Here is a 12,726-nt window from a genome sequence, read left to right as displayed (position 1 = left end):
GAAAAAATATCGAATTTTTTGGTACGATAACGGTATGCAATTTGAAAATTTTGGTATATATCGGAATACCGAAATACCGAAAAAATATTTAAAAATTTTAAAATATATAATATTTTAAAACAATAAATTTATAAAAATTTAAAAATATAAGATTTTTTCGGTATAAAACGATACGTACTGATATCGTATCGAAATTTTCGATATACCGTATAATTTCGATATAATCTGTATGTCAGTTATACGTACCGAAATTTTCGGTACAATATCGGTATGAATTTTATTATACTGTAATTTTCGGTACGATATACAATATATGATTTTCGGTACAATATGATATGATACACTACTTCTAGTCAAAAACTAGTTAGAGAATTTAATTTATATAGGTAAATAAATTAAATAAAAAATTATTGCCATTGATTCTATTGGTGACTACATCAACCAGCAAAACTTGATATGCAAGTATAATTAACTGTAATTATATACTGGCCCCTTTTAAATACAGCATTTATCTATTGGCCCCTGGAGATTGAATAATTTCAGTCGAGTCCTTTTAGGCTTTAATCGTATATGTCAAATGTCTCCCTTTACATTGGAATTTGGTGATTTAATTAAATTTTTTTAAAAAAAAAGGCGCATATACGTATCCGTGTTGAGACAGTCCTCCCTCCAATATCCAAACATAGCAATTTTTATTTGGTTTAAGACTCTTAAGTTATAACCATCGTAAAAATAGTTCGATGTAATGAAAATTTTATCAAACATTTACCCTGTTGAAAAAATTAGAATACATCATATTCATTTATGATCATGATCGAGATTGATTTCTCGTAGAAACAGATGCATCCGGAGGTGAAGATTCTGAGATCTTAGCAGCATTTTCTGGCAATTTGAATCGTACGAATGGTCTTCGTAAAAATTTGAGAGGCCATCTTTTTGGCTTTATCAGTCCCAGTAATTTCATCTGTTCCTTTCTAAACTTCCGGTTGGCGTACCAAGTTCCACCACGCCAGCCCAAACCATACCTGTATATTTGACATAATAGGAGCATAAACCCAAAAATTTCAGGTTTGTTACGAACTTTGAAGAGTGAAGCTAGAATGACCACATTGAGTGAAAATTCTAACTTTACTGACCCAACTATTAACGTTGTTCCTGCAGTGGCAACACAAGCCGGAAGACTCATGGTTCCTGAAACGAGCTTTTTGAGTTCAGGGTCTTGCATCGGATGATTGTTTTTCATCTACCACAAATATCATAATCCGACAGATAAATGAACAAACAGAAGAATAAACAAAAGTAAAATCAAATTCGATATAAAGTGAAACTTGGTATGCTATGAAATTTCAACTTTGTGTTTCTATCAAATTTCATTCGAGTGTCAATGAAACATTAATCTTACACAAAAATCAAATTTCACTAACAAAAAAAGAAAAGAAAAATAGCATTTGCATCACATTCTCAAGTTTCAACCCAAAAACCAGTAATCTTCTCTGCGCACTTGATCCCATAAAAAATTTTGTGAACAAGCAGAATAACAATTTAGATTAATAAGTGATATTTATTTTTATACACCTATCTAGTTTAACATGAAAAGTCACGATGTATTTGAGAGTTTGCCTATGCATAATAAAATAAAACAAGTTCCGAATTTCTTTTTTGGATTTGACTCACAGAACTTCAAAGTTGGGAACTTTTAAATGATCCAGAATAATCACCAGAATACAGAAAAATAAGACAGAACATGACTTGATCTCAACACAAGAATTTGTAAACCTGTTTAGAAAAAAGTACAGAGTGAGATACAAACAGTCAAATATTAACTCCCTATGTGTGAGAATCAACAAAACATACTGCAGAGAGTAAAATCACAAAAAAGAAAAACAGAATTCAATCTCGACCATGTTCATGAATTTGATAAGATAATTAATAGAAGGTAATTATTTTCATAAACTCCATAGAGGTAACCTCATAATATTGAAATTAAGAAATGCTTACAGCTTTCTCAATTGATTCAAGTCTTTGGTCAACTCTTGATTCATGAAAATGACGTAAACTATACCCTGCATCATAACAAACTTATCATAATTTGGCACAATCTTCAGCAAGTAATTTGTAGATTTGTTGCACAAATCAAGAATCCAAAAACATGAATATTTGAGACACTAAATTGATGGATTAAAAGTTAAGATTTCAAATTCATAATAACAAAACTATTGGTTTGTTTGACTAAATCAAATTAGTATTGGATATCAAATCTTCAACTAGTTAATTTGGAGTCATTGTGGTGGACTTCAAATTCATTAACATGAAGTCATTTTAAATCTTTCCTTCAAATATTCACTAATCCTCAAATGCAAATACAACCTAAGAGATTATATTAAGTCTTTAACAACTCGTCAATGTATGCTTGAGAGTGTATTTTCTATGAACATCTAGAGAACCATAGTAGCGTCAAGTGTGGTTTAGTAGATCAACGTTTTTCAGACTAAAGTAACAACAGAATATTGACCATTTGCTTTCCCCAGGAATTTCAACTTAAATTATCAGGATAGATTTAACCAGACGAATTGTCCACCATAAGGATGTACATAGATACTCCAACTCATATAACCAGAACCCTTTCAACAGCATGAACCAACAAGTACAAAAGCTTCTCTTTTCTTCTTTTTGCATCCAAAATTAATGTCCCAAAGCAAACGATTATATTTTTACTATATCCCGGAACATTGTAAAGCATAAGATAGAGATTGCTTTGTTCAACTTTGTATCTCTTTGCAAGAAAATACAATTCACTTTTCTTGTGAAAAGACCGTTGATAAAGAAAATGAGTAAGAACAAGAGTAGTGGTCTCCCAATTGAATAAATACAAATCAAAAGGAGCATAGTTAATGCAAAACAATTAATTATGCAAATCATACATGAAAAATATAAAGCACAAAATTTGGTTGTCAGCGCACACGATGAACCACCGACATTTTGTCATCCATTTAGTTCTTAGACAGGTACAACAGAAAATATGAAAGAAGTCACTACTAACTACATCCAATTTCTGTTTCCTCCTTCCAGTTTCAAGTGACCTAGTCGGGCTAAACATAACAGCGACAGCAATTGAAAATACAGAGAGGGGCTTGATTGCAGACTGGGGATCTCCTTCTCACGTCTTTCATGGACTATTTAGTGGCACTCGGGAGAGTTGGATGTTGTCTCAGCTTCGTCCAAACCCTTTTCTCTTCACGAATAATGCCATCAGGCTCCACTCAGAGTAGTAGCATTGCTAATCTGAAGGAGATTTTATAAACCCTCGAGGTCGAACTATGAAATTAGTAAACCATTTTTTCAAATATATATAAGCCAATGTTTGAACCTTAACAAACTTTAAGATTCAGTTGCCTCTGCCCACCTCCCTCTGCTACGGATGTATAAAACTACATTCACTCTTATATTATGGATTATTCTCACACATTGCACAGTACCAAATTTATATCCTAATACAGTTCTTGTCATCAACCTATAAAACATACTCAAAAGGGTTCACCAAATTATATTTTTTACATTCCAATTCGAAGAGTTTAATTCCAACACAACCATTTAAAGCCCAAAAAATAGACTTGTAAAACTATAACAAAGCAAGGAAGATAGAAACTGCAATGTATAATCTCTTCAAAAACAAAAGGGGGGAAAAGTTACCAGCCCACGCCGTAGCAACTGAGGCAATAGAAGTGGAAACAGTAAACACAATTTTATGGTTATCAAATATTTCCTGCAAAATGGAAAACAAGAACCCATCCGAGACAAATGAACTTTGATCCATAGGCGTGAGCAAAACAATGAAAAGTATTTTTTTAAAAAAACTGTTGAAAATACCTTTGTTGCATAAAAAGTGCCCTGAACAGCAGCCCATGAATTCAAAGCCTTTCGTCTCAATTGAGGAACCGTCAGACGGTGCAAAATCGATGAACCCGATGCTCTAAAACGCGGCATCTTTCGACGGAACGAGATTTCTCCTTGGTTTGATCCTTCTTTCCTAAAGTTCAACTGAATTTTCCTCGAACAAATGTACCGACTCAATCCGACTGTCTTGTCGAATAAGTTATTGCCCCTCCATGAATGTGCTTTGTCTTTTCTTTTTTGTTTTCTTTTTGTTTTGTTTGGTACTACGTGAAAAAAATGGAATTAACCTTTGGAGTTTTGTAAACGGTTACGATGTAAGTATTTCAAAATCAGACACGATCCATTAATCCGAAAAAAATAAAGTTTGGATTTGAGGTTTCTGTGCTCGGATCAGATCAGATTGAACCCGATAGCTGACCCGAAAAAAATGATAGAGTTGGGTTACGTTCGGTTGACCCGAGTTGACCCGAAAATTTTAATTTTTTTTCAAAAAAATATAATTAATAAATATTGCCTAAATTTTTATATATTATATATCTAAAAAATATTTATTGTATGTTTATATCATAAATTTTCATAATTTAATATTTATTTTGAACATTTTTTATTTTTTAAGTAATTTTTTATTTGATTTAGTAAATATATTTTATTTTTCTACGATTAGACTTTCAAATTTAAATCATATATACGAGGAAGATTTTGTTATTATGTGTTTAAATTAAAATATTAGTTTTTTTTAAAATTTTATTTAATTTCTTTAAAAAAAATCAAAATCGAGTTGATCGTGTTGGTTCGGGTTTGGATTCAGGTTGAGAGTTTTTGGGTTGACTCGTGTTCGGGTTGGGTTTGGGTTGAATAATTTTTGAATAGTACTATTGTTCAATCCGATCCAACCCACCCGAATTCACACTCTTATTACAATTGATGATTTTCATTTAAATAGCTTCAATAGTGTAATTGCTTTAAATCGCACATTGTAAATAGAGATCTCTGATTGAAAAATAATATGATTTTTTTTTTGTTTTTCTCTCTTTCTTGTTTTCTATTAAATTTATGACACGCTACCAGCACGAGTGCTAATTTATAATAATTTTCATTCTTATTCTTTATATTGATGCTTTCGAAGTAACAAAATATTTAAATTTTATTTTGACACTCTAATCGACATAAATTTTAATTTTATGTTGATGTTTCTGAAGTAACATGATTTTAATTTTATGTCGATACATCTGATTAACACAACACGATTTTACGTTAGTCTTGACATATTTATGATTTACTATGTAGAAATCTAATGTTTATTAATATTCTTGAATAATGTTTATATAATATCTAAGACATCAATATTCTTGATAAATAAAAAATAAAAAAATTCGGTCAACATTCATGAAAAGATAATATCTTAATACCAAGATCTGGAAATATCCGCGATGAATATTGATCTAAATTTTTGTCCCCGAATAATATTGATCATGAATATTCATGAAGAATATTCATGTGAACATCCAAAAATTTGTCAATCAATATTTCTAAAAAATATTGATATACTATTTGACAATATTCTACAAGAATATTAATTTGAAACAAACAAGTTATATTATGATGAGATGAAACAGTATTCCGGCTAACAAATATTCGATTAAAGCAAAAACATGAGATCAATCGGTGTCTTCATCATCTACTTTTATATGAAGTTTGGTTTTCATGTTTGCGTTGATTTTTAGACTTGGCTCAAAGTTGTATTTTGTCCTGACTTACAATCAATGATGAGTAGATCTCTTGTGAGACGATCTCACGAATCTTTATATGTGAGACGGGTCGACCCTACCGATATTCACAATAAAAAGTAATAATCTTAGAATAAAAAGTAATATTTTTTCATAAGTGACCCAAATAAGAGATATGTCTCACAAAATATAACCCGTGAGACCGTCTTATACAAGTTTTTGTCATCAATGATTGCAATATTTGAAAAGATTTAGGTTGATTTCGTTGCATTTTCAAGTAATTTTGGAGTAGATACAATTTAATTTGATTATAAGTTTTCCTTTGTCATTCATATTTGTCAAAAATCAAATGTTTTTATTCAAATTTGTTTAGTATATACATCAAGGTATAATATTTCATTCGCTTAAATATACACTATTGAGTCTTGAACACGATTATACGTAGGTAGCTCAAAATGGGATTTGTGGTATAATCTCCTCTTCCTTATATGCTCTTGAGTTATGATTTATTTATAGTTTATTTGCTATTTAGACGATATGAAATAAATCGATGCAAGAATATATCTTTTTTTACCTGCGACTAAAGCTAAAATATGCCGTTAACGTGATCGAAAAATTAGATCAAAATATCATTTGCTTCGAAAGAGAGAAAAAATTAAAAACTCCATATCAAGTTATTTTATATGATACCGTAAAAGTGATCGATGTGAATAAGATAATCACTGAAGAAGAATAAGCATGTTAAATTATAAGATTTCAATATATTATTTATTTAAGAAATTATGGTTTGCTCAACAATGGCATGTAAATCCTTGAGGAATTTAAGGTGTCAAATGAAATTAGGTCAACCTCCTCTATAACTATCTTCCAATAAAGCTACACAAGTAAGTATGCAGATTAAGATAATTTGACTGATTACTCACAAGACATTACCTCCACCAACTTTTGAGAAAGTACGATGCACAAAATAAGACAGATTTAAAGATTTCAAGTGATGCTCATAATAGGAGGAACAATCAACAAATATAAGGATGTCGTACTCTTTTTCCTAAACTAGGTTATTGTCACATCGAGTTTTTTTGTAAGGTGTTGACGAAGAACTTCCATCATCTTGAAAACATCCAAAAGAAATATCTATTGATGTACTTTTTTTTTCCTTCTTTTGTATTTTTTTCACCGAGTTTTACTGTCAATGTTTTCATGAGAGAACACTTAATTCTTTACACTTTCTCCAAATAACCTCATCGCGAGATGTGCTTTTGAAGAAATAGTTATTACATGAATAATTATTTGAAAAATAGTGTTATAAATTACTAAATACGTAGAGGATTATAGTTGATGATATTATAAATAAGGATCTCTTGTTGAGAAATAATATAATAATATAATAAATTCCTGAGTCATTCTCTAAATTATTTTTCTTTCACTTTTCTTCTCTTCGTTATTAGATTTAGAGTCAGTCTCATATGAGACCGTCTCAAGGATCTTAATCTGTGAGACGGGTCAACCCTACCCATATTCATAATAAAAAGTAATACCATAAAAAGTAATACTTTTTTATGGATGACCCAAATAAAAAATCTGTCTCACAAATACGACCCGTGAGACCGTCTCACATAAGTTTTTGTCTTAGATTTATAACATGAACAAGTTAATTTAAATTTTATTTTATTTTCATGAATTTCCATATAGAAAAAACCTAATTTAGATTTTTACGCTATTTCTATTGGTCTATCTCGTAATATAGACAGCATCGTTGTGTGTATAATATGATACTAAGCTAACACACGTAGTGTATATAATATAATATATGAATATCATGTATTTTAACTGAATTGATATTTCGTATTAATTAATATGAATATAATGTATAACTGAATTGATATCTCGTATAAATTTAATTAATAATTATTAAATTCTATATTGATTATAAAATAACAATAATCAAAATATTTTTCAAAAATACGCAAGTCAGAAGACTTGACCAAAAATTTAATATTATTTTTGGTCTATATTTAGATATGTTTTTCATCTTTATAATATATATATTGTACGTATATATATTCACACCTTGATATTGGTGTTCGATCTCTCTCTTTAGATTCAGGGAGAATCAGAAGGAGAAATATGGCGGTGAGAACTGGGGTTGTGAAGGCAGCTCTCGCGACAATGGCAATATGCTTGGCCGGATACATAGGGGTGCCACCTCTGTATTGGCACTTGAAGGAAGGAATCGCTGCTGTTAGTCGCTCGTCTTCCCAGTATTGCCCACCGTGCGACTGTGACTGTGATTTTCAGCCCCTTCTGTCCATTTCCCAAGGTACACTTCATGTTCGATCTGTTTAGATCTCTCAATTTTGCGCGTCGTTCTCGCTTTGAGTTATTGGGGCTTGCTTTTTGTGCTCAATTGGATTTTGTTTATTGTTTCAAATGTTGATGATATGATTGTGTCTAATGGTGTGGAACTAGAGGATGTTGAGATCTGTTGAATCTCTTGAAAAATGTAGCAACGTGGTCCATTGATTGTGAGTATGAGCTCTTCTGCTATGCAATTAATTTTGCCTTACGGTTCTTAAAAATCTGTTAACTGCTTGAGAGCGGGGATTTATGGCCGGTTCAAGTTTTTATGGATCTAATATTTCATCAAGAATTGTATATTCTGTTAGAACTGGTGACTGGTGAGTAAGAAATAAAACCACCGAATTTTGTCTGGGAGGCTTCTCTTTTGCTTATGGCCATAGTTGCCAAGCAAATGGCAAACGGCCACGGCCATAATTATCATACTATCTCTGAATGCTGGGCTAATACCACCATCAGTTATCCACAGTTTTTTGTAATTGTCGACGATATGAAAATTTAGTTCATTGATATAAAGTCGTTTCAAGTCATGTGTACTGCTGACCCCCAAGGTTACTGGCTTACCAATGACCACGACTTATAATTCAAGAAGGGAAAATGCACTCTTTTATTGACAACTCTTGACAAATTACATGATGTGATTTTTTATAGCTATCACGTGGAGTATGGCCGAACTTCTTTAGTTTCCATAACAAAAATGGTGAATCATAGATGGTGACATGAGCATTATATTTATTCCAATCGGATACAAATAAATGAAAAATAGTACGTTTTAGTGATTTCAATTCAATCAACCTAGTTAAGTTTGAATACTACATTATTCCGCCATAGAATTTTCCTATCTATGAACCGTTCATGTATTCATATGTTTCTTGTTGAGCTGACAGGAGAATATATGTTTTCACGCGATATATTGAGTGCTGAAACTCAAGATGTTTTTGTGGGACCACTCATTTTAGTGTCTTCTAATTTTTTTTAATGTGATACATTTTTTTGTCTTCGTACCTTCAGTTCTTGTTATTTACCTGTCATACGTTGACTGTTGTTAATACTCATGGCTTCTTTTAAGCTATCATATGTAATGGGGAGTTGGTAGTGTTTGTTCTGGACACCTTGTTTATGTGGACTTATATTTTTGTTTTTGTATTTCTTCTTTCTTATGTTTCACTCGGTCTTCTGATCGGAGCTTGCATATGCTGATCAATTGTTATTACTATTATTTATTTTGCAGGACTGAATAATACTTCCTTTTCAGGTATATTTCTTGGGATTGTGTTTTATCACTTTTGAGTAACATATAATTTGGTTTGATATCATTTTCCAAGTGTCTTTATTAAATTATTTTACCATCCATATCATTTTTATCTTCATGCATCTATAGATTGTGCAAAACATGATCCAGAAGTGAACGAGGATACACAAAAGAACTTTGCCGAACTACTATCTGAAGAATTAAAGACACGAGAAGCAGAAACTACAGAAAATCATCGACGTGCTGATATGGCATTGCTTGAAGCTAAGAAGATGACTTCCCAATACCAGAAAGAGGCAGATAAATGCAATTCTGGAATGGAGACTTGTGAAGAGGCAAGAGAAAAGGCTGAAGCAGCTTTATTGGATCAGAAACAACTCACTGCCATGTGGGAGCTGAGGGCCCGACAAAAAGGTTGGAGTGAGTCACAGTCTCAACCCTTGAGTTAATTCTATGGTTTTTTGTTTTCTAACACGGGTATGTATCTTCGTATATGCTTCTTTGAATTGGAGCATTTGGTAATGGTGCTTTCACTCAAAGTTGGTATGAGCACTTACAGCAACACAAAAAGGAAATTTATTTTAGTTTTAAGGAGGTTAATAGATGATCCATCTCAATAAAAAAGAAACCTTTTTTGTTATTATTCTTTGTCACGTGTTATGTGACTGAACTTAGTTTGGATGAGCTGATGTGTAAAGAATTATGTTGTCATGCATGATATGCATGCAGAATTAGGTACTCAATGTGTACGAAGAGATATGTATTCATTCTTCAATGGGTAAAATCAAAAAGAAATTTGCATCTTTTTCGTTAACCCTGTTCTAGTGAATCTTTCTCCGAATTTATGTATGTTTTTGGAGTTCCAAGTTAGAAGTTGCACTTTATAGCAATTTTTCTTGCTAGACCGGAAACAAATGTTTATCCTATATATATCATGATATCTTCTATTTTAGTTGATTGGAAGGTGCATATTTGACACGACTTTCGGATGAAAGAGTAAAAAGGTTCTATTTTCTTAAGCTACGAATCCGGTGGTTTAGACCAGTGACTGTTGAAGCAGATAGCAACTTTGTGTGTCTGAAAGAAGTAAAATTTACCATTTGCCTGAACATTATGTATAAACTTTTAAAATATTTAAATTAAATTTTAAGAAGGTGAGTTCACTGCCCTGCTCATCCCTTACTGGGTCCTATGTAGTTATGATAGATATTTTTGGAGCATGGCGTGTAAATTATTGTTGCAAGAGGCGAAATCGGTGGGGATACTTACTTGAGATCCCGAGTAAATGCTGCACTCATGTGACAAACAAAAGAAGTTGCTAAGATTCACCCAAACACAACTGTTTTCAAGAGTTACCAAAAAATACAAAGGACCATTAAAACGAACAATAAGTGACAAAGTTGCAGAAATTAATGAGACCCACAGTTTTTATCTACCATGAAAGAAATACCAAAATTTCCAAAAAGCTCTGCATCCCATTTATAGAACATGTAAGTACTTTTCAAATACACAACAATAACATAATCCTAAGTTCTGGGAATCTGTTCTTTTTCTATCTGGATAGTGACATGCTTTATGTTATATTCCCTCTTAAGATACTCGATCACTTTGTCCAAAACCTTGTCAGCATCAAACTCAAGCTTAACTTTAACATGGCATGCTAACAAAACTTTCCCAACTGTAATAGCCCATATATGCAATTCATGAATTGCAACTATCTCCTCCATCTCACAAAGCTCCCTTTCAATTCTTGTTGCATCAATCTCTCTTGGAGTACTCTCCATGAGAACCTCGAGAATGTTACGTATCATCTTGATCGTTGTCCCCAGCACAAGTACAGAAAAGATGAGAGTACAAATAAGATCAACGATTTTCCACTCGGGTTTATACCAGATAATAGCTCCACCAATCATGACGCCAACACTTTGTATTGAATCTCCAAGCACATGAAGGTAAGCCCCTTGAACATTTATGTTCCTTTGCTTCTTGCTACGCCCTTGTTTTGATTTAATCAAAGGCTCACTCGGATCTCCAGCATTAGGCTGATGATGCTCATCGTGGGCTGTGTCGTCCTCAGAGACATGATCATGGTCATGGCCGATGTGATCATGTTTATGGTCGTGATCATCACCATCGTTGTTATGGTCATGATCATGCGTGTGTCCATGTCCATGCCCATGCCCGTGATCATGTCCGAGCAAGATAGCCATGATAACATTAACAACTAAACCGAAAGCCGAAACCAAGAACATTAAGAAGCCTTTAACCTCACCAGTATCCTGTATGAGTCTGACAACAGCTTCATAGACCAGAATCCCAGCAAGAAGCCATATCAACTGAATCGACACAAGCGCCCCCAATATCTCTATCCTATAGAATCCATAAGATTGCTTTGGATTCGCCTCCCAACCCGCGGCCCATAGTGAAAACAATGATATAGCAAAAGCTGCAACGTCTGATAATAGATGAGCTGCATCAGTCAATATCGCAAGACTGTTTGCTTTTATCCCACCTACAATTTCGACTATCATAAATACAATGCACAATCCAACAGCTATCAACAGTTTCTTGATCGAAGCTGATCGTTCTTGCGCATCTTTAGAACTGGTTGCGGAATCGGTGAAACCACAGGTCGCTCCTGCACAGGCCTTGCTCCCAACGGAGCCACTCTCTGCTGTTGGGGCATCAGCGTGAACCTCAATGATATGCCCATAATCTGATTTTGGCTCATCCATCTGTGTACGAGGAATACATCATCATTTATAGAACTCCAGCCGAAAACATGCATTATTAATTTCAAGCCTTCAACTTTTTCTAGAATCCCAATTCTTTCCAAGACACGAGAAAATCACCCAAATTATATATATTCCTTATTCTTAGTCGACCATAACCATTATATTATTTCCAGGAAAAAGTAAATTACCAAGAAATCAAACAAACATAAACATCAAAGAGAGCACAACAATTGAGCTAAGAACTATGATATATGTGTTATAGAAACCAATCATAAATAAGCCGAGGAATTACCTTTCTGAGGATCTTGATTCACAGCTATCAATGGGAAAAAAGATTACCAATAGTTGTGATTCCTAATGAATTATGATCGAATGATTGGAGAGGCTGACTGCTGTTAAAAACTGGAAAGGTCCATAAAAAAATGGTTTTGTTTTTTAAAAAAGAACATTTTTTTAAATTAAAAAAGAAAAAAAAAGAACATTTATAAATTTTTTTTTTGTATTTCATATGAGCTGAAAGATCTAAAATTTAGAGAAACGAAAAATGAATATTTTTATTTATATTTGTGATTTTGTTTTTCTTTTGAAATACCTGTTAATCATCTTATTTTAACATTAAAACATATGTTCCATTGCTGTTAAAAATAATTTTGAAAAGAGCAGTTTCATAAAACATTTGACAGTTCTATATAAACTTTTTTTTGTAGAGGTATATATAAATTTTTTTTTGGAATGTATATAAAACTTTTATTTGACATAT

The 12,726-nt window shown here is 32.5% G+C and overlaps 3 protein-coding genes across 3 annotated transcripts; 1 reads left to right on the top strand and 2 right to left on the bottom strand.

Annotated features, from left to right (window-relative positions):
- Positions 1–689: 689 nt before the first annotated feature.
- On the bottom strand, positions 690–4,139 carry LOC140968935 (uncharacterized). Its single transcript, XM_073430112.1, has 5 exons — positions 3,868–4,139; positions 3,691–3,763; positions 1,999–2,063; positions 1,137–1,243; positions 690–1,025 (listed from the first exon to the last, which is right to left on the bottom strand). The coding sequence occupies exons 1-5, from the start codon at positions 3,982–3,984 to the stop codon at positions 809–811; spliced, it is 579 nt and encodes a 192-aa protein (XP_073286213.1). The 5' UTR covers positions 3,985–4,139; the 3' UTR covers positions 690–808.
- A 3,544-nt stretch (positions 4,140–7,683) lies between these two features.
- Positions 7,684–10,032, top strand: LOC140968929 (uncharacterized). Its single transcript, XM_073430099.1, has 3 exons — positions 7,684–7,941; positions 9,211–9,234; positions 9,361–10,032. Exons 1-3 carry the CDS (start codon positions 7,749–7,751, stop codon positions 9,678–9,680), a joined length of 537 nt encoding a protein of 178 aa, XP_073286200.1. The 5' UTR covers positions 7,684–7,748; the 3' UTR covers positions 9,681–10,032.
- Positions 10,033–10,530: 498 nt separating this feature from the next.
- Positions 10,531–12,390, bottom strand: LOC140968930 (metal tolerance protein 1-like). The gene is made up of 2 exons (XM_073430100.1): positions 12,259–12,390; positions 10,531–11,966 (listed from the first exon to the last, which is right to left on the bottom strand). The coding sequence occupies exon 2, from the start codon at positions 11,964–11,966 to the stop codon at positions 10,758–10,760; it is 1,209 nt and encodes a 402-aa protein (XP_073286201.1). The 5' UTR covers positions 12,259–12,390; the 3' UTR covers positions 10,531–10,757.
- Between the last annotated feature and the right edge of the window lie 336 nt (positions 12,391–12,726).

Source organism: Primulina huaijiensis, unplaced genomic scaffold (genome assembly GCF_012295235.1).
Source record: "Primulina huaijiensis isolate GDHJ02 unplaced genomic scaffold, ASM1229523v2 scaffold38877, whole genome shotgun sequence".
Classification (NCBI taxonomy): Eukaryota; Viridiplantae; Streptophyta; class Magnoliopsida; order Lamiales; family Gesneriaceae; genus Primulina; species Primulina huaijiensis.
Note: the sequence above shows the minus strand (reverse complement) of the source record. Positions and strands in the feature narration are given on the sequence as shown.